Below are 26,583 nucleotides of genomic sequence, written 5' to 3' on the forward strand. Positions count from 1 at the left end.
ATAAAAATTACTAAAAATATACTTTAATAGAAAACTTTGTAAAAAACACTGGCAAACTGAAAAATGTAGTATCAGTCATCAGAAATAATGATAATTCCCTAGATAAAATGCAGATTGGACCAGACTGACAAGCACTAGAACAAATACCCTGAAATCCACAGGAACAAACTTAAAATATAAGAGTTAAAAAGAGTAGCCCTATGATCCTAATAAAAACTAAAAGAGATTGGGGAGAAAAGACCTCCAGGCAATCATTTAAATAATTTAATAATTAACCACATTGAAAATATTGGATCCAGTTCAACACATCCTCTGGATGTTAATTACACTACCCAGAAGCACTCAAATAATGGAACTGGGATAATTCTGTTTGGAAGAAAAAAAAATCATATGAATATAAAGCTTAAAGAACACAAAGACAAAATATAAGACATAGTTTGTGATATTAGGGTGTGGAACATTTTCTTAAGCAAGACAAAACCTAGAATAATATACATATGAATCAACACTAAACTGTTTAAAAACAAATTTGCATGGCAAAGTGCATTATGACCAAATGAAAGCACAGAGGATAAACTAGACAAAACATATTTATGACAGATATAACAAAATATGTAACAAATATTAAAAAAGAATACAAAATAGATGAAGATGAGATACGTTAGGGAATAAAGTCAAAAGCATTGGTAAATACACGTCTTAAGAAGGCACAAGGAAATGTTCAACAACATATAATCACAATTATATAATTTTTACTACCTGTATCAGATTTTAAAAGATTGGTGGTATGTAATATTGTTGAGAAGAAAAGAAAATAAACTACTTGGGAGAATATCCATTTTCCTCTTGAGTTTGAAACATTCTTTGTTCATGTCTGTCCAAAGTGAAATTTCGAATAATGTGTAGTCAAACAATTACACTATTGATTATCTATTTTATAGAAGTACATACATGTTCAAAAATAGTGTGGTGGTGCATTCCTGGAATGCCAGCAGCTCTGGAGGCTGAGGCACGAGGATCCTGAGTTCAAATCCAGCTTCAGCAAAGGCTAAGTGCTAAGCAACTCAGTGAGACCCTGTCTCTAAATAAAATACAAAATAGGGCTGTGGATGTGACTTAGTGGTTGAGTGCCCCTCAGTTCAGTCTGTTGTACCCACCCCCCAGAAAAGTAAAAACAGCAATTTTTTTTTGCAATAATAAAGAAATTGGAAACAACATCAATGTCTATGAAAAAAAGAGTGCTGCATTTATTCTATGAATAGAATAAAACTTAAGTAGCAGTTAAAATGCATGAGGAAAAACTATATATACATACATGAAAACAACTCCAAGATGAACATAAACAAACAAAATAACAAAATATTTTTGGAAAAAATGGTGTTATTTATATAAGTATATTAAAATTTTTGGAAGGATTAATAAATTGTCAATAGTGATTAGTTCTAGAAAGGATCCTGAATGTTATTTCACTCATAGTTCATTTTTTAATTCAGAATTAAGATGAATATAACTATTAAAAATAATGAAGAAACACAAATGTAAAAGTTTTATGAAACTAGTGAGATCATCAACATTTTTTTCACATTAATATCAATAGGTTTCTTCAACAATGGTAGCTCTTTTCCTTAAAGAAAGAATATTCCAAAGTGTTTGTTTCTTCCCCTAAAATGGGAGTCATTTTAGTTTAGTTCATTTTTTTTGGCCTGCTGAACTCCTCTCCAATGTCTTTTTATAGTTTAATTTCTTTGTTTTATATCTAAATGAATATATTTTTCCCAAATAAAGGTGTTTTGTGAGCTAGTTTTGCTCCAGTCTGCCTCATATCTTCCCAAACATCTATGTACTCTCAGTGACAACTTAAATAGTTATTTAAAAAAGTATTTTCAGGAGCATTTTTTTCTATCTTTAGAAATACTTAATTATTTTGGTCTATGTAGTATTTTAACTTGAGACTAGAGAATTATAAAGTTCAGATGAAGTAAGAAGCAAACTTCAAACTTTATCTCTTATTTAGCACAGTTTTTAAATTTTAAAGGTAAAATATTAAATTAAATATTTAAACATTAGGTAGACTATTAAAAATATTCAGAATTACCAATCTGAGGTAATTAAATAATGCTCTTCAATTCTGTAATTTAATAGTGTTTTTAAAAATTTTATTCCACCAGAAAATGTGCATATGTGTGATATATCCACATACAAACTCATGTATATAAGCTTCTTCAGGAAAATAATTATTTTACACATTTAATGATCTTAATATTTAAAATTATATTTTAAACCAAATTTGTTCATATCTGATAAACAAAATATTCATTATAACGACATCCACTAAGGTACCAGATGTTTCATATAAATAATTCTGAATCTTTAAGGCAATCCTTGAATGTAGGAAATACTACATTTCTTATCAAATTAGGAACCTAGATCTCACAGGATTTAAGAAGTGTCTGCTTACCCCAGCTGATTGGTCTTGAACTTGTTTGTCTGATCTCAGAATTTCATTCTCTTTCTGGCCCCTATAATACCTTCCTAGTCATAGTATTCAGATAATAACATTGTTTGGGGATGACCTCAAAGTAGTTGATTATCAGATTTTAGAAATGGAAATTTCCTTAGAGATCCTGGATCCAAATTCAGAAATTAAAAGTACAGGTGTGGAAGTCAAAACATTTAAGTGGGGATTCTCCATAATTTATTAGCGGCTAAGCTATATAACATCTTCATGCTTTGATTTGGTTGGAATAATGTTTATTCTCAGTTGCTATTAGATATATTAAGATATAGCATGTTTGTAAAACAGATACATTGCATTATTATGTTATGTATCATATATATATAAAATTTATACTACATGTATAATTCAAATATACTTGTATGCTAATAATATTGAAAGAATACGGTAGTACTTTTTCCTGATATTCTGGACTGAACAACCTAGCCCCATAGGAACACCACTCTCAAGTCTGTTAATTCTTTCCTGCAATCATATTTATACTGCTTACATTTATTCTGTAATTCTTTTTCATTCCACAAAATGAAACCTTTAATTGCTGGCTTTTATTTGGGATTGTAGACAGAAACTGTTTCTTTTGCTGTTTAGGAAGACTGTGGAGACAAATGGAAAAAGTGACATATCCATTTTTCCTTAAACTTAAGAGAGTATATGATTATCAGAAATGAGATGCAGAAGAGGACTGTTTTAGTCAGTTTTTTCATTGCTGTGACCAAAAGACCTGACAGGAACAATGTAGAAGAGGAGAATTTATTGGGGAAACATGGTTTCAAAGGTCTCAGTCCATAGATGGATGAGTTTATGGCTCTAGTCCCAAGATGAGGCAGCATATCCAGGTGAAAGGGCATGATGGAGGAAATCAGCTCATGACATGGCAAGACGAAGAGAGAGGTCATTCTTCACCAGGGACAAAGTATATACCCTAAAGATGTGCCCCTGGGTACCCACCTCTTCCAGATATACCCTACTGCCTGCAATTACCACCCAGTTAATCCATATCAGTGGATTTACACGCTGATTATGTTAAATTTCATAAACCAATCATTTCAAACTTCTCGAATTCCTCGCATTGTTTAACAGATGAGCTTTGGGGAACACTTCATATATAAACAAGTACTAAGGGAGTTTAGAGAGTAGATTAACTTTATAGTGAAGAATAAGAATTCATATGAAATATTCTCTTGGCATTAAAGGAAAAGAAAAATTTAGAAAATGCAAATATGCAGGGAAAGAGAGTGAATAGGGAGAAGAAATGGCACAGTGATAGCCAAGTGAAGGATGCATATGGGAGTAGGGTAATGAGCTAACATTCCTGACATCCTGTTTACAGGTACCTTATATACTCCATTATTTCCATTTACATTTATATAAATAAAATAAAGGGGAATTTATAAAAGTTCTTATAAAGACGAAAATGAATGTCAGCTTGAAAGTAAGGAAGCCATTTTCTTCTGACAGCAAAGTCTGTGTTTTTTCCAACACAGCATATCAATTAGCTAAAAGTTACTATAACATGGTATAGTAATTTAGGCTTATGAGAGAAGGTGAGTGACTAATAATTGTGGAATGACTTTTCCATCACTAAAATAATTCAAGAATTATTCATGAGGTGATAGTAATTTGTTTATATCTTCCATCATGCAACCAGTTTTTATTGAGAACATGTATATAAGTACAATGCACTAATTCCTGGGGATACACCTACAAACAAGACAGAAAATATCTTGGGAACAATATATTGAGAAGTATCTTGAAAATACAGGCTTCATATGTGACTAAAAAAAAAGTGGTGTGTGTGAGAAATGATCCTACAGTATTAAATATGGTTTGGTATTTAACCACAGTTATATTTATTTCCCAGATTTATGATACCTAACTAGCACATGATACCTCTTTATCCCTGACCAGGTCTATTCTAGACTGAGAGAGACTAGGAAACTCTATTGTATTTTTGCCTTCCTAAAACAACAACAACAAAATCAAATAAATGACAAATATCTCAGATGTTCCTTAAGTTGAAATCTTATCAAAGCACTTTATCCAGTATCTTTTATTTTTGCTTCGCTATTCTTATGTAGTTGGAAAGAAAGTTCTTATCAAAATACACGTTTTGGCTCTGTAATTTACAGATATAAAGCAATGACATAGATGTCATCTAATGTAGTATAGCATGCCATATTTAGATAACTCAAAGGAATATATTGCAACTATATTAGCATATTTAATGTGTGACAGTGGTCTGATAACCATATGAAATATTTTAGTACACATCTGTTCCCTTCTTTAATTAGTGTAAATTTTTATTCACAAGATACCAGTGTATTTCTGTCTACAGAATTGGCAATTTAATTTCTGTTATTAAAATGAGTTTTCACAAATCTTCATTTTAAACCACAAAATAATATGCATGCTTTTCCTCAAAATTTGCATTAACATTTTAGCTAGTCGGGGATTTTTAATATATCTTAAAGAATTTCAGTTTTAAGATAACTTGGTATTATTTCAGGTAAAATAATTCTTTTTCAAATTTGAAGGAAAAGAAATATAGGTTTATACACAAAATTATATCATTGTGAGAATTTCAATAAAATTTGACACACTCTGCTTCTGTATTCTTTTTTTTAAAAAAAATTGTATTTCTACTCTATTAGGTACAAAAAATTTAATTTAATAATCTTATGTAACTTGTCAAAATGTAGTGTAGGCTGTGGATGTATCTCAGTGGTAGTGCTCTTTGCTAGTCTGTGTAAAGACCTTCAGTCAATTCCCAGCACTCCTCCACAAACACACACTAAGGGTAAGAGACATCATTTGAAGGCAACAAAATTCATATCTTGAAAAATCAAATTGAACTAAAACTATATGAGAAATATCACTCACTTTAGAGGAAAAATCTAACCTCATTAAGCAGAGTGATTTTGTCTGTCATAGGACATTTGATAATATCTGGAATCATTATGCATTAATTTTCTTTGTGGTCACTGGGGATATGGCTCAGTGGTACAGAGTTTGCCTTGCATGTTCAAGTCCCTAGGTTCAATCCCAGTATCATCATTACAAGCAAATAAACAAACAAAAAAAGCCTCTATGGAAAGGAGTTATTTTAAGTAAAGAAAGTTATATTGCTATCTGGCCATTTCTTATAAGGGCATTAAGCCCATTATACGGAATGACCTACAACTAGAGAGGGAAGTACCACTGGCATCTAGTAGATGGAGACTGATGTTGCTATACATTGTACAATAATATTGCTATACATTGTGCAATAAGAAAGCCCTCTGCAAGGAAGAATTTTCTGATATAAAATATCAATGGTGCCAAAGTTGAGAAACCTTGACACACAGTATTTCAGGGAGTCAACCTGCCACCACTGCATAGGTGCCAAAAGTAGAAAACAAGATGAGACAGGGCTGTTCATTATTCAAAGCAGAGCAAACAGCATATCAGCATAGTCACACAAAATTCTGTCTCAAAGTCTCATGGAGTGACATGATGTATTTGGATGGATGATAAACAGTAGGTTATGTCACAGCTGAGTTCCTCCAGGGCCTGGGGAAAGCATTTTCTGAGCTAGCAGCCAGCTTTGTAGCAAGCAGCACGCTTTCTTGTCCCTTCTTCTTTGGAGCAAGCAGTTACTCAGCAATCATCCCATAGCCCCTTTGACTGACTTGGTTGCCTCTGTGACTAATAGGTACAAATCCTTTAGTATCCGTAGACAGATAAGCCTTGCAATTTGGCAATCTCAGCTAGAATGTACAGGGGCACTCAAGGTGCAGTGCATACTGCCTCTCCCAAGATCCATAAGTCCCTGGAAATAAGCTCAAGTCAGGAAAAAAAAATGGTTCACTTATTTCTATTGTTCATGAAAATTTCACATATGATCACCTCTCAAGTGTCCCACACAATGACTTTTTTAAATTCATAGGGGAATGTTGTCTTTCTGCATGTAACTTTTAAAACCTGCCCTATTGAAATATATTCTTTTTTCTCTTCCCCTGAATGCCCTGGGCATGGTCAGCTCAGGGCCTTTACACTTTGTTTATTATATCTGGAATATTTTATGACTAGATATTCTTATACCACTCTTTGTCTCCTAGAGAGCTTTGCTTACAAACCACTCAGCTTTTTCTGGCCAGTCACACAAAATTGCACACCCACACACGTACCCAGCTTAAATCATTATACCCTTTCCCTGATTACTTTTTCTTTTTAGTGCTGATCCTCAATATTCTGTATTTATGTATTGTCTTGCAACAAGAATGAGAGTTTCCAGAGGCCAGATATTTCTGTTTTGTTTTGTTCAATAATAAGTCCTTGTCCTAAAACAGTACCTGGCATATATTAGCTATACAATAAAAATTCATTAAATGGATGAACAGGCACTTAATTTGGTTGTCATTACTTTAAAATAGTAATTAAACTGATGAAAGGGAACTAAGATTGGAGAATGATTCCTTTTCATTCTAAAATAAGGAACAATAAATTGATTTTTTTGACTTGAAAATTTATTTGAATGTTCACTGAAATTGTTCTTATAATAATCTTCCCTGTTGACATTTGAGACATCTCTTAAAATTTCACATATTTATGATAATGTATTTGAAATTCTATAACATTTTTATAAAAAATGCATGATGATTTTAGTTAATACAAACAAGTCAACTCTTTAACATGCTTTTTCAGTACCTGAAACTATATATATATATTTGATTTGGTATATATATATATATATATATATATATATATATATATTTATTTATTTATTTATTTATATTTGATTTGGCATAGCTTCAAATTATACTTTTTCTTTCGGAGCTGCAGAAGTACCTTAAATAAGTACTTAAATAAGTAGCTATATTCTTATTTAGATAAAATATTCCTCAATATTTTACTTTATGGTTTTACTGTAGATTATAAGAACTCATTTTAAGGAAAGAGACTTAGAGAGCTGACTACTCATAAAGGTGCTAAAACCAGTAGTGTAGGTTTCACTATCAAAACTTAAATCTTTGAAAGAGTCCATATCCTAACACCGTGACAGTGGAACCAGTGGTTAAAATATACATTTTGAACAGACATTGTTTTAATTTTCTTTTTATTGCTGTCATCAAAAGACCACACAGGAAAAATTAGAGGAGGAAAAGTTTAATTGGGGATCATGGTTCCAGAAGTCTTGGTTCATAGACAGCCCACTCCATTGCTCTGGGCTCAAGGTGAGGCACAACATTATGTGGAGGAAAGCATCTCAGAACATGGCAACAGGAAGCAGAGAGAGAACTCTGCTCATCAGGGACAAAATATAAACCCCAAAGGCATACTCCCACTGATTAAAGTCCTCCCACCACACCCTACCTGCCTATAGTTACCACTGTGTTAATCCATGTTAATGAATCAACCCACTGGTCAAGTTAGGATTTTTTCATAATCTGATCATCTCATCTCAGAAACTGCTTGCATTATCTCACATGAGCTTTAGGGGGACACTTCATATCTAAATGGAAGCCAACCAACACACCATAATGGAAACCAACATTTACTCCATTGCCCCCTAAAAGTTTTCATTAACATCTTATATAATGGTAATACATTTATCAAAAGCATAATAATAAATTCTAAATTCACAAGTCTTTCCACATGAATTTAGGTGTCCTATGTTCTCTGTCTCATGTAGCCTAAAATAGTGCCTCATTTTTTCCTTGTGTTGCATTCTAGTGTTTCACTTCTCTTCAAACATAACATACTTGTTGAGTATCTGCATGTTACTAATCAAATACATTTTGGCTAGAAAATAATTGTGAAATTTATTTTTAATAATTTTTATCAAATTTATTGTGAATTTGATAATGTGCCATGTGTTGTTCATTTTATTATTCTGTCTTTCAACATGAGAGTAAAACCGATTATGATCTATATTTTTATTTGAAGAAATCAAGGCTCAAGTTTAAGTGATTCATAAGAATTTAATAAGCAATTTACCACAACTTATTAATGTGGGGGAATATGGAAAATATGCAAACTTTTGAAAATTTCTGATTTTCATTAAAAATTTGGAAATGAATCCTTCACTGCAATAATCTTGCTCCATCTTTAGTCCCTTCCATTCTACTATGCCCCACTATTTCCTTCTTCCAGTAAAACATTGCTTATATTAGCTTTCTTTGTTTTTTGTTCTTTATCATTTTTCCTCTACAATTCTCAAGATCATCCTTGAGTATAAAATAGGGTAGGCACACTGGAACATTTCTCAAATTTCCATATTTATTATTATTGCTTCTAACTAAATCTGGATTCTATGAGTCATACTACTTTTCTGGGCCTTTATTTATTGAATGCAGAAATTGAACTGTGTGGTTCTTTAACTTCCTTTATCCCTAAAACATTTAATTTATAACAAGGTTCATTCTGCATTATTACTGCATTTGCCTGGACTCCTTTCTTCTGTTTTGTAAGGCTACCTGTGGACCAAAAAGGACTTTGATGATGTGTATTTTCTTAGATATTTATGGAAGGGTTTTGTGAGATGAATTACTAATAAGATCTTGACCTTCTTGACCACATTTGCTATAACTCACACATGCATTTTTAATCTATTCTTTTCTCTCTGAATATTTATGTGATTTTAAAACTAGTGTCTTTTTGTTTAAGTTGGTAGATAAGTACCAGGAGTAAGATCATAAGAAATGATAACATCCTGTTCTTTGCCATGGTGATTATAAATACAATGAAGATTTACAGCCTCTGGCTTTTAAGCTCAACTGAAGGCTGGGGATTTGGCTCTGTATTGGAGCATTTGGGTAGCATGCACAATGCTCTGGTTTCAATATCTAGAACCACCTAAAAATAAAATAAAAATTAAAAATAAACTTAACTGAAATTAATGGTCAGTGTCACTACTACACAGGATACCACAGCCTCCTCTATTGTGTATGCTCCCACACATGTTTTTTAAAAGTTCAGTGAAGCCGGATGCAGTGGTACACGCCTGTAATCCCAGCTACTCAGGAGGCAGAGTGAGGAAGATCACAAATTCAAGGCCAGCTTATACAACTTAGCAAGACCATATCTCAAAATAAAATTTAAAAAAGGGCAAGGGTGGAGCTCAAACCTCCAGTAGCACAAAAAATGTTCAGTGAAAATTATCAGTTGAAGTGATGCAACTATTTGAAGGCTTTCCATGACCTAGTGAAAAATCATGAAACGTATCAGAAAATATAACTAATAAAATGTAACTCTCTAAGAAACTATAGTGAAGTGGCTACTAATAGAGTTGCTTTTTCATCTAATATAAAAGAGATCAAATAATTTACTATTGATGTGATAGGTTCCAGAGTGTCTTTTAAAATATAAATTATAACATATTTCACAGGAATAAAAGGAATATTCAAAAATAGCTGTGATATTTTGTGTTCATGAAGATAAAGCAATTTTATCGCTTTTCTCTCTTGGTAAGTAGGCAGAATTGGGTAATAAAAGGCTGTTCATGAAAATGGCTTTCTCCCAGTTCACAGTGAGGTCTTTGATGTTATACAAAAGTTTTTAGTGGAATAATATAAAATGATATACCCATTGCATATCTCTTGGTGATTTCTTAAATTAGAGGCTACTGTGCACTTCATAATAAGTATTTCACTTGAAGAGAATGAGTGTGAAAAATGTTATTTATTCATCATTCTAGGTAATTCAAAAGGATGATTTCCAGGTTATAAGCATAGTAATGGTGTATTAGGCAGGGTTCTCTAGTGTAATTAATATATATAATAATATGTAATATAATAATGTATAATTATACATTATATATATTAAAGTATAATTATACATTATTATATTACATACTATTATTATATATTATATTATGTAATTATTAAATATAATAATATATAAACTATATATTATTAATATATAGCATATATTAATAATATACTATATATTTAATAATTACATAGTATAATATATATAATAATATATTATATATATGGCAGAGGCTGGCATGTCCAAAATGTACAGGGAAGGCCAACAGACTAGAAACCCAGGGAAGAGCTGATATGGCAGCTCAAGCTCAAAGACAGTCTGGAGAGGAATTTCCTCTTTTTCTGGGGATCTCAGTTTATTTTTTCTTAAAACTTTGAACTTATTAGATGAGACCAATTCCCATAATGAGGGTCAACCTGCTTTACTCAAATCCTGCTGATTTAAATGTTATTGTCATCTAAAAGCTCCCTTCAAGGCAACATTGAGATTGACATTTGACCAAATATTTGCATACTGTGACTTAGCCAAATCAACACACGAAATCAGTCATCATACATAACTATATAAGCAATATGCTTCAAGGCAGGGTAGTAGTACAAATCAATAGACAATTTGCATCAGATAAATAACATGGGCTCTGGTAATTACTATTTTTGTTTATGTTTTCAGATCAACTTGTTTGTTCTAACTTCATTTATTATTAATCCCAAATTATGTGTTTCCAGAATCTTTTCCTTCCACACAGTTTTACATGGCTCCCTAACATTCATATCTTAAAGTAAAGTACCATATTAGTCTTTTTTCTCTTGATAATGACATACTGGATAGGTTTCAATGAGAAGACTTTACTTGACTCAGAGTTCTGGAAGTCCAAATATGAGGTCCCAAATCTAGGAATCCTTTTTTTCTGCCATGACACATCCAAAGCAGGAACATGAAACCACATGGCCAGAGACAGGGAACCTGTATGTATATGTTTGGCTTTTCTGGTCTCTCCTTCTTAGAAAACCACCAGTATTCAACATGGGGCACAACCCTAATGACATTATGTAATCTTAATAATCTCCCAAAGGGCTCACCACAAAACCTCTAAATACCATAGTTTTAACTTTCTTCATGCCAGGCAATGGGAATAAATTTCAATATATGAAGCCTAGGGACACAATGAAACTGCATCCAAACCACAGAAGATACTTATTCCCTTTTATTCAGAAGTGTCCTTTTAAGAATGCTTGCATAGAAAATAAGGCTTGGATGATAGAGTCTCCCTCCCATGCTAATAGCAAACCTGCTTATGAACTACTGTGGTAGATCTGGGTTTCCTCAATTCAGGGGTTCCCTACGCACTGTGTGTGAACATATCCATATGGTCCTTTCCCAGTTGCCCCCAGGAGACTTTGAATTAAAGAGCACTGACGTCAATCTGCTTAAGATCCTGCTGCTTGCTGAGACATGAGTAATAAAGTTCTTTATATCTGACCTGAAAATTTCATGTCTTCTAGCAGTATCTATGAAACAAAAATAGCCAAATGTATAAGCTTGAAAGTATGGTAAAATCTCAGTTCTTTACAATTCTTGACACTTCTCATTTTCCTTATTATTCTTGATTCATTTACTGGTAACTATAATGCATACAGTGGCACTACTTTTATTCTGATCATATAAAAGATGAGATAACTCTATGCCACACTCATCAAAACTGACAAATGTAGCTAATAATAAAGTAAATCGCTGTTTTAATATGTTCTATCTAGAAAATAAGACCTTCTGTGCACTCTTTGTTTCTCCTTAAATCCAATAGCAAGGTATTTTTGTTCTGATTGAGAGTAACTTGTGTATTCACACTTCCTGACCTAAGGGCATAAAAGAGACCTGGGATAGGAATGAGGAAAGCATGAGCTTCAAATGACTATTAGGAGAAAGATCATAAGAACACTTCAGTCTCTGGCCAAAAATTCCCGAAACCCCAAGAGATAGCAAGTTCTGTAGGCAAACTTTACCAGCCACAGTGTTAATTAAATCAACATCATTCACTCATGTCAGAAACAAAGGAGCTGTGATGCCTCAGGCTATACTAAAATTCACAAAGAGAATTTGCATTAATTGAACTACAAGACTCAGAGGCAGGAGAGTTGTCCAAGTGCTGACTGAAGGCTAGGTTCACTGGCACTTGTGAACTTGTAGCCATGATACATGAGGGCCATAAATCTAGCTATTTAAGGTAAGTTACCATACTCTTCACTCATACACACACTTTTGTTCTCAGAAAAAAAAGTGCATGCTAAGAATAGATAAACTTGGATAAAGTGGAAAATAGGCACTGTGCTTCCCTAATGGCATTTACTTAAGTTATTCTGAAATTACTATAACAGTGTTTCACAGAGGAAAATGTTATAGAAATTCTAACAATTTGAGGAAAAATAATGCATTAATACATTTTCCCCGTTGTCCCAAATGTGTAACCTATAAAAACTTAAATTATGCAACAAATATACCACTTATGATTATTATATTTTTAGAAATCTTTTTTGAGAAATAGGTGAATGATTAGAGCATTTGAAAATATATACAGAAAGGATATATGAACTCCAGATTAAAATTTCTAACCTATTGTAATACACCTGTATTTTTTCATTGAAATTGTCATAGAATTGAAAACATGAAACTTAATGGGTTTATTTTTACCCTCAATGCTTGAGATCAAATCTAGGATATGATGCATGCCAGTATATCACTTAACCACCTCCAGATGTAACATTAGGGGTTAAGCTTAAGTATTCATGTAGTTTGTGAAAAAATCTGCTTTTTCTCTGAAGTATAGGGATAGATACATGTCTAATTTCCTCACTTATCATGGAAAATAGTGATCTGATCTAGGACTTTGAATATGCTGGGCAAGAACTCTACCACTGAGCTATACCCCCAGCTCCAAAACATAATCTAAATTCTGTTTTCTCTCTCTCTCACACACACACACACACACATACACACATACAAATAACAACAACAACAACAAAACCCCCAAAATATTATTTACTGGAATTATTTTGAAGATGTACAAACATGTTGAGAGCCCTTGACTATTGATATGAGAATGGGACTTTATGAAAGCTAAGGGAGATTTGGACCAAATATTTAAAAGTAATCATGCTCTTTGTTTATGAAATAATAATAGTAATAATTGTAGTGAGTGTGGATTTCAGGATCTAGACTACTAAACTTTACCCAAATTTATGCAAAGCAATCCACTCTAATATTTTCTTTATCCAACATGTTCCTTGCATTGAATAGTCATCTTTCCTTGATATAATAAATAGAATTTCTGTATTATGTTTGTTTGACATTTAAATGCCATAAATCTACATATGTTCCTGACCAAGAAATTTGTTCACAGAGTTCTTATTAGTCAATCTCAGACAAGCGCCAACTAGACTTTGAATAAAAGTAAATGTTAGGGCTGGGGATGTGGCTCAAGCGGTAATGTGCTTGCCTGACATGCGCGGGGCGCTGGGTTAGATCCTTAGCACCACATAAAATAAAGATGTTGTGTCCACTGAAAACTGAAAAATAAATATTAAAAAATCTCTCTCTCTCTTCTCTCTCTCTTTTAAAAAAAGTAAATGTAATATATATATATATATATATATATATATATATATATATATATTTTTTTTTTAGTGTTCTTTCTAAGTCATAAATTAGTTGAAAGCAGAGACCAAATAATATGAATATAGAATGAATCACTTATCAATGTATATTTGTGGAGATAGGGATTAATTGATTTCAGACTTTTTTCAATAAGAGAGAAACTTCTTCCCTGCTCCAGTAAAGATAGCTAAAAAGATTTCAAATTTGCATATAGATTATTTTATGAGTTTCCTAATTTTAAAATTAAATTCAGCCTCATTTGCCCTATAACAGAAAAAAAAAAACATAAAGTACATTACAAAAATACTCTAGGCTAATTGTTTCATTACTATCTTAATGGACTAGATAGCTAGCTAAATGGAAGACTATAATAATTATGATACTATTAATAATAATAATGGCAACATTTATATAACATTAACTATATGCCAACCATTATTTTAAGAATTTCACCTATCTTTATCTGTTGAATCCTCAAAAATCCTGTGGATTAAACATTGTCATTGCATTCATTTTAAACATAAGGAAATTGAAGACAGGAAAGTGAATGAGTTTCTCAGCTAGTAAGTTAGTCATGAGAAGTAGTGATCCCAAACTGTGATCCTAATCACTACCTAATTGCACTGTTTAAGCATTCCAACTTTCAAAAATAAAATACACCAATTAGGAAGAATTTCTTTCCAAATTCTGTTTCTTAGCATTCTGTTTCATTTTCACTATTTATTTATGAGTGACTCTCTATATAATATTTCTAGTTGAAGTCTGCAGCTGGTAAAAATTCAAAGAAATATTATTGAGCAAGCATTGTAAAGGTGTATTTCTATCTAGTAACATCTATAAAGAAAAAAATCCAGAACATACATAATTTTTTAAAAACCCTGGACATTGATGAAAAGCTAACATATATTAGGAGATTACTATACTCCAGGTGGTATGCTAAAATGTTTTATATGCAGCAGCTAATTTACCCCTTGCCATCATCCTAGGGGTAGATTCTGTTATTATCTTCAACTTACACATGGAGAAATTAAGAATGAGAGTGAGTCAGATATTTGTCTAAGTGCTAAACATGAATTTTACATCCAGCCCTTGTAACTTGGATTACATATTGTAACTTGCTTCAAATGGAAAAATAAAAAAATTCTCAAGTCAGAAATCAAAAGGAAAGCTTTGAAATTAAGAGGGTTATTCAACTTGAAGATTGTCTATGCTCTAGTAGATTTCAAACGTAATATAAGTTTTGAAAACCAACTAGCAAAATAAAAATCAGCTACAGTCTATAACACATAGAAAAGAAAGTAAATAGCAGCTCTCTTTCCATTGTGCCAGAACAGGAAAGTGCTCAGTAAAATTAAATGTCAATAAAGTAAAGATAAAATTAAACTTTCTTCTAAGCATAGGCACAATTAACCTGTGAAAATTCCTCATATTGGATGGTAATGAAGCAGATAGCTTAGTGAAATTGAGAACTTATCTGATTCACTATAATGGGATTTTCAGTTAGATCAAATCTCACTTTGTATTAGTCATCCTGAGTCAGGGAATATGTTGATTAGTAGAAAGAGTTGCAAAAGAAAAAAAAAATCTTTTTTTTTTAGATCCAGAGGAGCCATTACTAGTAAATATGATAATAGTAAATATTTATTACATCTGCTTATGAGGAAATGCAAAGTGGATTTCTCAGTATGTGTGAATACATAACTCTGTCTCTAATATAATACTAACTATTGCTTTGTCCAGGAAGTTACATTTCTATGTCTTCTTGGTTTTGAATGAAGACAAATTTGGCACTGGGGATGTGGCTCAGTGGTGGAGTGCCTGCCTGGCACGTATAAGGCCCTAGAATCAATATCTAGCAGTACCAAAAAAGGAAAAAAAGAAAAAAAATTCACAGTATTTTTCCTTGTAATATGAGAGTAGAACTATCTTAGTGGAGTTGTGAGAAGTTTAGGTGTGATTGACAAAGTAGTATGAAGTAAGGATGGGTGGATACTGCAGAAGCTCACCACAGGAGAAGAACAGTTTTGGAGGTCTCTATACATGGATCATAAAATTGAGATTTTTATCCCAACTCCACTGTCTCTTGAATAATAGACCATAAGAAAATGCCTTCACATTGAAGTGTTGGGTTTTCCCATTTTGTAAAATAAAAGGTTTGAATCAGATGAAATCCTAATATTCTATGTTTATACCCTTTGATTTATCACTGTCTGTATTTTATAGAAGCTTGTAATAGAGTTCTTTTAAAATAAGCCTAAAATATACAGAAGTGTTTCAGTGTGTCTTTAAGATTCACTGTTCATGTTCCTCTGTGATAAAAGCCTCTTTTAGGCTTTGAAATAAGTGCTCTGGATGGACCTGTCTTTTGACAAGAGGGCATTATGATTATTTTGGCCACTCAGATTATACATTATAAATTTGGACATGATATCATAGTACTAGATTTTTTTCAACAGTCTATATTGTATTTATGCCTTTTTGCTCACATGATATTTTTTCCTGTTTTAATGCAAATCACTCTCAATAACAATATATTGAAGTTTGGTTATAACACCATTAAGATCAATTTGTCAACACTTGTTACAAATGGAGAAATCTATTTGAAGAGAAAGGACCCATCATTCACATTGAAGGTCATAAAGATAAAATTGAAAAATATTTCTGGAATATTGATATTTTCACAAATCAAATCCATAAACAACTCATTCCTGTTTGAATTAAATAAACACCTTAAGCAAGTTTAAATAAACAAGTAGTAGACATTAATTTTACTGCTATTTAAAAATTAGTTTCTTTTCTTTTCTTTTTTTTTTTTTAACAGATCTGGATAATGTAGAGGGCATTGCTGTGGACTGGATTGGAAATAACCTTTACTGGACAAATGATGGCCATAGAAAAACAATTAATGTGGCCAGACTGGAAAAGGCTTCTCAGAGTCGGAAGACTCTTTTAGAAGGAGAAATGTCCCATCCCAGAGGAATTGTGGTGGATCCAGTTAATGGGTACGCAATTTTAAAAAATCAGCTTTATATCAGAAAAATTATACTAAAGAAATTTGTTTTTCATTTTATTTAAATTTCATATGTATAAATGAATTCACACATGGATAGTCTGATTAGGAAAAGTTACTCATATTAATGATTTCTTCTAGAAAATATACTAAATAAAAATATCAAAATACATCGAACTGAAATAAATTATTTGTATAAAGTCTATATTACTTCATTTACTCAGATGAGCTATTTTAGGCAGTCTGACACCGAGATAATTAATCTATTTAATCAGAGTATCAATCTTAATTTTAAAAATGATATTGAAATTTACTGTATTAAAAAGAAATAGCAAATGTTTCTGTACATTTATTATGGGTCAGACATTTTGTGCTCCTAGCTGTATTCTTCACAATAATCATATGAATTGGTTGCTATTATCATACTACCCTCCCATTTCATGAAGGAGAAACTGCTAACTGATCTGTGAATGGCATCCTGTCTCAAGACTTTATGCTTAACCACTGTACTCCATTGCTTTTGAGAGTATAGGTTAATGATCACATAATTTTGGATACAACCATAGTTTCCATATAGAGACATCACTTTATAGTACATGGTACTTGTTTAGGACAAAATATTTTGTGCAATTCTTGGTAATATATCTCCCCACACACTTTTTTTTTTAGTCAGAGCTATTACCTGGTGCAAACCTACACTCATAGAAATATCAAAAAAATGTGGAAATTCCTAGCAGAAATTCAGAATCAAATGAATGTATTGCATATTTTATGTACAGTTTGTGTGTTTTTATTTCCATGACCTATATACATTATGTTTTTCAAAATAGCACCACACAATGAATATTCTTTATACCATATTGCACACATACAGAAAATATTTATTTAATTAAATAGAAATCCCTCATAAACAGAGTTAATTGAAGTGCAATTCCTAGCATTGTTTGGGTTGAGAATATGTTCAAACATAATAAAGATGCTTCTTCTAGGCTGTGGATGAACTCATTGTATGTTTTCATAAAGGCATAATTAAAATAAACCAATTTCATTGATTTTATGTGTCAACTCCATAATTATTTTTTCTCTTCTGGGACTGTTAAAACAAAGCATTTGTCTGACCTTATACCAAGGCAACCTTAGTTTCATGAAAAAGTGTGTATTCCAAATTGTTTAAAGCTACTTGAAACAAGAAATTTCAAAAATGTGTTAAAATGACCTCTTTCTTCTTAGTATTGTGTTAGAGAAAACTGTTCTGATAGAGTTAAACATTCTTTATTGTTCTCAAAGAGATGACATAAATATTGAGGCTATAAAATCAAGCCACTAGCTCCATCTTTCTTATCGATTCAGAAACCATGTTCAAATACCTCTCTAGTAGGCAGAAATCCAACTTGTGTTTGAAACCTACCTCATCCAAATAGCTCATTCTTTTGGGGGGCAATCTTGATTATCTTGATAGATATGAATTTATTTTTTACATAAAGACAACATCTGCATCCCTGTCAGTCTGCTTACCAATGAACTCTACATTTGTCTGTGTTACAAAAAATTACTTTTATACCTCTTTCATCAAACACATTTTTTTTCCAGCTGCACTAACATCAGAAACAAAAATCACATATATCACAAACAAAAATCACATAAGTGAAAGGATGCATGTGCACATATTTGCTTATTTAAACACACATACCATACACACACACACACAACATTCTTCCCTAACAATATGCAGGGTTCATAGCTCTATGCTAAGTATACCATGGTTTACAAAACAATCAGACTTATTAACACTCAGGAATCACCTGGTATCTTCTGGAAAGTGGAGAGTAGAAGGTGTAACAATAAATAAGTAAAGAACAGAGAGCATATGAAGAAGCATCACAAGATGAAACTATAAATATGCAGAATTTTTCAACGTTTTGATAAGAAGTTTGATTTTATTTAAGTGATATTGGAAGATTTTAAAAATTAAAGCCACATTTTAAAATCATGATTCAAGAAAAATTTATTTTTGCAATTAGACGAAACACAATAGATTTGAAGAAGGATGTCCATTAGGAGTTCATTTTTAACCATAGCATTTGTAATAAGAACAGAATAGTGGACACTGAAATAGGAGACACTGAAAAAATAGAACTGGCAGGTCTTAACAACTTCAGGAAGAATAGATGATGATATAATTGTTCCTTAAGCTGATAACTACAAATGATATCATTTGTTTATTATAATTTCATAATTTATATCAATAACAGAGTCCCAACATCTCAGTCTGACTTCTCAAAATAGCCTCTATAATGAAATATGTCCAAAGCAAAGTGCATATTTTCTTTCCAAAAGTATTCTTTTATATCCTTATCTCAATGAATAATATCATACCTCTTTAGCTAGCAGCTATATAGTATATCAGAAACCAAATCAAAATTTTCAGTGGGAAACATTTATTTTACTTCCATGGTAGTGAAGCTTTTAAGGATTTAAACATTTTCTAGCATTGATCATTCAATAATTCAATTAGATTTGGAACATGATTAATCTTAGCAAAGCCAAGCTTGGCATTCCAGGTTACACTTTTGAATAAAGAATAACCCCTTCTCTTGTTTTAATTTTAATTGGAATCATCAGACATGCAATATTATTCAATATTATATAGGTACAATTCAAGAAATACTATAACAAACTAAAAAGCATCACTAAGAAACAGAGGAAGGAGCTTTGATTCTTACGATGATAAAGGATGAAAATAAACTTCATAAAAATTGTATTTGAATAGGCCTTGGAAATAGTGGTATGATCTTTCTTGCTATATAAGCAGAAGGTCAAATTCACCTAAATTTTATTTGGTGAATACTCAGAGTTCTACGTGCAAAAGTGTCAGTTCCTGCTTATGTTATAGATTATATTCATATTTTGTGTTTAGGAATTATCATCATTTGATATTGATTATACAGCTTTCCTAATATAACTTTTAAGCAGATAATTAAATGAGTAGATGATCACCTACTTATAATTAACCTTTATCAGATGGGCATTGCTTACTTAGAAAATTATTCTTTTTACATTTTGTTTGAATAAAAACAATCTTAGGAAATCAATAAGTTCAAATATAATACTTTCTTTTTTCAAACAGCAAAACAATATCTAATATTTTTAAAGTACTCAGACTTACCCTTCACATGTATATGTACATGTGCACACATTTATGCGTGGATCGAGTTAGAAAGCCAGGTGAGGAGATGGGAATGAGTTATGAGTTTTGCCATGATCAAGAGGAAGAGCTAAAGAGAAAGATTATTGCAATTTTAACAAGTTATAAATAAGGGATAAAGATAAAACTGCATCTATTAACAGTATATAAGATAATTTCAGTTATATATGAATAGAGATGAAAAATAGTATCTATCATTTTATATAGTTGATTTATATAATTGAAATCAAGTAGTTTTACCTAAGGTAGAATTAGTGTAAATAGATGTCTCTCTTCTTTGTTCCTAGGCCATTCCAATAGTAAAACCATATTAAGGAAATTCAGGACAGAAGATAGAAATTTGCTATTTATTTATATGATCAGTAAAATTCAATAGTCTCAATATAATTTTTCTGGTTTGAAAAGACATATCATCATTATTGTAAACTGTTAAAGGAATTTAAATAGAGCTTAAATGGATGGTCTGTTACAACCCCAGTTTTCCCAAATCTGCCAATTTAGAGCACAGTAGGATTCTTATTCATGGTTAGAGATTTTACCCAAATTACCTCAGAAATTCTTTAGGGACCACAAAATGTGGGAAGCAGGAGATCTAATAAGGTTATTTCTAGGGTCAGTAGCTTAGAAAAGCTTTGGAGCTTTATAAAGTTATGTATGAGGTGAGTGAATCAAAACCTACGTTTTAATTAATTATGCAGGGACTTTCACATGACCCCAAAACAACACATGTGGCAGGTTTTAACCTTATTCATGAGGGAATTGGAACATTAGCTCAAGGTCCACTCTCCTACTGTTACATCTTACACAAAAGATTTGTTTTTAAAGGCAGGTGCTTTTGTTTGAGGTAGAATTAAAAGCTCAAAATCTCAAGGTCAGTCAACCTGCTGTTATTAAACTTATGTGCATCTAAATCATCTTTTGTGGATTTGGGGGTAATAATAAGCAGCAATAAAGCGTAGATAATTTGCATCAGGATGACAAATTGGACCTGACCAAACAAACACAGTGTGACTGTGTCCTTTAGAACAAAGGCAATCCAACTGCCTGTCTTAAAAATAATAATTCACCTGAGATTAAATAAAGTCTGGAGTAGATCATTAACTGAGTGCCATGGGTTCTCATGTCAGTCTATCTGGTTTTTAATCACATAATTGATTATATCTTTTGTGAAGCAGACAATATTTTAAAATAGTAATGCTTCAAAAAATTATTTCCCTGACTTGGATCTCAACATCAAAGAAAACAGATATTTGACGCTTACTGTCAAGTTAATTAAGACACAAGGCCAATAAGCATAGTAGTGGTGGAAGTAGGTTTTCCATATGATTCTGAATAGATTGGTTCAATCAGACAAATCTTTACTTCCCTTAGAACTTCACAGTTGCACCCTCCCTTTGAAGGATAAGCATTTTAGATAGAACATATCAGACTGTAAAAGATTTTCTGGAACTGCCAAATCCTAGGAAGTGTCTCTCTATATGGCGGCTGGTTGAAATAACATGTACACACTCTTGTTTTAATGTCTTAGTTGGATGTATTGGACAGACTGGGAGGAAGATGAAATAGATGACAGCGTGGGAAGGATCGAAAAGGCTTGGATGGATGGCTTCAATCGGCAGATTTTTGTGACTTCAAAGATGCTGTGGCCAAATGGTTTAACTCTGGACTTTCACACTAACACATTATACTGGTGTGATGCCTATTATGATCATATTGAAAAAGTGTTTTTGAATGGAACTCACAGGAAGGTAAAAGACAACTGCTGCTGTTTTTAACCCACAGGCTTTTTTCTTTCACAGAGCCTTGTTGTGTTGTGTTAAAAATACTTTCAAGTTTATTTTTACCCCTCTGAGGTAGCTGCCAATAGTCTCTGTGGGGTGGCTAATGGAGGCTGAGCATTAAGCATTGCAGCTGGCACTTGCCTCCAGGAGACCAGACCCAGCTCACTGTGGTATGCCAGGATTTGTGGGATTTTTAAAAGAAGCTCTCAGGATATCAGAACTGTTTTAAAATGCAGTTTTCCTACATTATTGATGAATTTTATATGACCAAGGAACTCAACTCTATACAAATATGTTCAATATTTGCAGCTGGAATTTAATGTATGCAAAGATGATTTTGATGTTCTTGGGCAAAATTGAGGACGATGCAGTTGATTGTTAGGGAGACCAGACATCACCTTTATATTTCATCTTATAATTACTTAACCATATACAACAGCATGATCTAACTTCAACTGCTACTTAAATAATGGAAGGATCACATGTTAGAAATCACCAAAATGCTTCTTTTGACATTACATTCTTTCCTTTTTGGGAAGAAAACTGCACAATTAGGTAATTCTACTGATTGTAGATTTTGTTTGAGAAATAAATAATACTCATTGGTTAAGCTTATTTCAGTCATTGGTTTACTCTCAGAGTTCCAAATATTTTCCCCAAGTTAGGTAAAACTGGTTGGCATTTAACCAAATGCAATGTATTTAACAGGTGCTAACTAAGTATTTACAATTTCTTTGAATTTGATAATATGTATACAACATACAGATCACTTTTATGGTAAGCATATTTTAGCATACATTAAGGTGAGAAAAAAATCAAGAAACTATCTTAGTTATGCAATGTATGTTAATTTGACATGAAGAATTCAGTTAAAAAGAGGAAAAATTAGATTTTTTAATCATAAATAAGGTAGGTAACTTCCCTAATTCTCTACCAAATTAAGTTAATAGAAATGTTTTCTCATATTGTAACAATATTATTTTTAAATGACAAAAGGTGTAAAAGTATTACTGTTGGAGGTATTATTTGTCTTCTAGAATTCTACATGTGTAAATGGACTTAAATATATATCACATGGTTTCTCTATTTAAACATCAACAAAACATAATTGGAATGTAAATTAATTTATTAATATAATCAGAATTGAAATTATGCCAGTAAGCCTTATCCATGTACTAACAATAAACTTTTCTATCTTTAAAATTAAAGTCTTAATCTTCTTTCCTTTTATCCCCTAGAATAGTTCAATTTTCCTGGGACCAATTAATTCAGAAGGATCCCTTTCATTCCTACTGCCTTTACATTGGATGGGCAATATTGCAATATATATGACACTAATTATTTAGTTCTATGTCTAGCCAAGAATATGATACTATAATATAATAAGGAAAAAAGATTGGAATGAATATTAGGAAAAATCATTTTCATGTTTGCATTCTTTTTTTATTAATTGCTCATGACAATACAATGATCTTGACATATCATACATTTGAATCAAATGGGGAATAATTTTTCATTTTTCCAAGTATACAGGCTTCAGAATCACATTGGTTGCATTCTTTACTGTTGAAGTACCATTTATGAGAGAATTGAAATGGATATAATATAGATGGTATCTTTCATATTGCATGATGTAAAAAAGAAAAATATGCTCATGTTATGAAATTCATTATTCCAATGTACTGAAAGAAAACAGGAATTAAGACATTAGTTAGATCATTGTCTGTTATGCTTACTTAAACATCATTTTCTCTAAATATTAAGTTATGTTTCTAATGGTCATTTCTAATTTTTCACAATGTGTTTACATTTTCCAGATTGTATACAGTGGAAAAGAATTGAATCATCCCTTTGGATTGTCACATCATGGGAATTACGTGTTCTGGACTGATTATATGAATGGTTCCATTTTTCAACTAGATTTGATAACAAGTGAGGTGACATTACTGAGGCATGAAAGACCACCTTTGTTTGGGCTTCAGATTTATGATCCACGAAAGCAACAAGGTACTGAAAAAACAGATTAAAAAACAACAACAAAAAAACCTTCTCTGTGTTTCATATATAATAATGCTTCACAATATTGCAAAAAGCTTTTATTTGAAAGTGTTGCCAATGTTTTATGATAAAAGGTGTCCACCCAGGTGTTACTCCTAAGCCAATCACATCTTCACTTTTGTTAATGTATAAAATATATTTCTTATTGTTCTATTTATAGCCTGGCTTAGTAAATTTGGGGATCCTGAGCGAAGAGCAAGGTTTTCTTAAATATTTCCTTTTTCATGTCATTTCCCTAAAGAATATTCTTTGTTAAATAAAGTATACATATAAAAGGAAAGAAAAGAAAACATGTTTTTAAAGAGTAATTACTGTGAGCACTGAGGAAAAACTTCCACACTTTGAGAAAAATTGAAAAATTGAAAAAACAAATAAATTGCAATGTATAAGTGTTATTTAAAAAAAGTAACTAGCTTAATATATTTTTCTGATTAGTTTCTATGTATATTTAAAGAACATGTCATTATTTTAGATGATTTGATTGTATAACTATGACAATATTCATTTCTTATTAAAATCAGATAATTTTAAATGTTTTATCTGCATGACTTGTTAATGTTTGTTATGCCAGCACAAATAGCATGATTCATAGCTTAGATATTAAACAAAGAAAACAGCTTAGTAAACTATGTGGCAGTTTTTTATAATTCTAAATAGTCACTTTTCCTTTTTATGGCGATATCCTTGTAAAAATTTAATGAGGATACATTTCAATAAATTTAGAATGAATGAATTATATCCTCAATTCTCTGGTGCATATGTTGTCAATAGGAAGTTATCTACCAACAAGTTTTTGAAGATATTTTAGCTAAAGTAGCTATCTTGAAGTCAACTCTCTCATTCCAGGGCTTTTCTCTTAGTGTACTAAAATTGCTTTATTGAGACACAAGCACAGTGTTTTAAAATAATAGCAGTGAATAACATGATACATATCAGTAGTTAAAACAGGATAAATTTATCTTTAAAAGGAATAAAAATGGAATTATTTGGGATAGTATAGGTTATTGCTCTGGACAAGAGCTAAAAATAGAGACAATTGCTAGCACCTCAAAGGGAAATATTTTCTGTTACATTCTAATTACCCTGTCTTTGCCCACATCACCATTATATTTTGTCTATACTAAACTAGAGGCAAAAATGAAGAGGAAAAACTCTTCTTATTTTCTGCAGGATCTTGTTTTAAGGATTATTATTTTTTTCTGCCTTTACAACCATTGATTCCATAATTTATATACATATGTATATATATTTATATGGGAATGAACCTAGGAGTCCTTAATCATCCCTAGCCCTTTCTTATACCTTAATTAGAGACAGGGTCTCACTAAGTTGCTGAGGCTGGGTTTGAACTTGCAATCATCCCGCATCAGCCTCCTGAACCACTGGGATCATTACCGCACCTGGCTAAATAGACATATATATTTTTTTTTCCTATTTTCCTTCTCTTCAGAAATTGTTCCTTTTCTTTTGGTTATGTGATCGCACTATGTTGTTCCAGTTGGTCTTGAACTTGCTATCCTCCTGCCTTTACCTCCCAACTAGCAGAGATTAGAGGCATGTACTACCATGCCTGGGTAGACATTGTTCCTCTTGAAAGTTTTTGCTGAATTCTTCTAGCCAAACCCCATAACTCTTTTTTTTTTTTTTTCGGGAGGTGGGGGAAATACTGGGGATTGAACTCAGGGAAACTCAACCACTGGGCCACATTCATAGCCCTATTTTTTTTGTATTTTATTTAGAGACAGGGACTCACTGAATTGCTTGGATTCTCGCCATTGCTGAGTCTGGCATTGAACTTGGAATCCTCCTGCCTTAGTCTCCTGAGCTGCTGGGATTGTAGGAGTGCGCCACCATGCTTGGCCTCCATAACATTTTTAAAATCTACGTATGCTTTAAATGTCTAGTTGCTTTAGTGAGTTCATCAGTTAATTGCAACCTAGTGAAAAACATCCTGATGTACTGTACTACAAAATGAACTTTGTCTCACATCTGGATCTTAGCGCTTTTTTTTTTTTTTCTGAAAACTTGGGCTCCATCAGGGAAGATTCAATGAAAATAAGAACTTTATTCATAAAATTTCTGTGAAAATTAAAAATTATTTGTTATATTTAATGAAAACTTGTTATTTCTAAAGTTATATGTAATAAGCACTTTAAATATTCAATGAGTAATATATCAGAATTATACAACAAAGTACATGACAGAGGAATGGTTCTGGTATTTAGGAAGGTGCTATAATATATATATGTGCAGTGCTATCCTTTGGATAGACAGTGGTCTTTAAAAGTGCTTTTTCCTGCCTTTTAATTAATAAATCAAAATAGAGACTTAGCAGCCTGCCAAGGTGGCTTACACCCAAAATCCCAGTAACTCCTGAAGCTGAGGCAGGAAGATGAGAAGTTCAAGGCCAGCCTTAGAGAATTAGTTAGATCCCGTATCAAAATAAGAAAATTTTGAGAAAGTAAAGCTGAGGTTGTAGCTCAGTGGTAGTTCCCCAAGGTTCAATCCATACTACTTCTAAATAAATAAATGTATAAGAAAACTTAGCCCTCATTACTAAACTATCAGCTTATTTAAGAAACCGTTATATTCTGTTTTATTGAGAATATGTGTTCAG

The 26,583-nt window shown here is 32.0% G+C and overlaps 1 protein-coding gene across 1 annotated transcript in view; it reads left to right on the plus strand.

Annotated features, from left to right (window-relative positions):
- Positions 1-26,583, plus strand: part of Lrp1b (LDL receptor related protein 1B) — a 1,856,415-nt gene that overhangs the window by 1,041,310 nt on the left and 788,522 nt on the right. The window contains exons 12-14 of the mRNA XM_058585368.1: positions 16,734-16,914; positions 21,656-21,875; positions 23,726-23,915. Coding sequence (XP_058441351.1) covers positions 16,734-16,914; positions 21,656-21,875; positions 23,726-23,915 — 591 coding nt within the window. The remainder of the gene's footprint in view (positions 1-16,733; positions 16,915-21,655; positions 21,876-23,725; positions 23,916-26,583) is intronic.

This window comes from Marmota monax, unplaced genomic scaffold (assembly GCF_021218885.2).
Source record: "Marmota monax isolate L192 unplaced genomic scaffold, Marmota_monax_Labrador192_F-V1.1 WCK01_AAM20220418_F8-fsc00034, whole genome shotgun sequence".
Classification (NCBI taxonomy): domain Eukaryota; kingdom Metazoa; phylum Chordata; class Mammalia; order Rodentia; family Sciuridae; genus Marmota; species Marmota monax.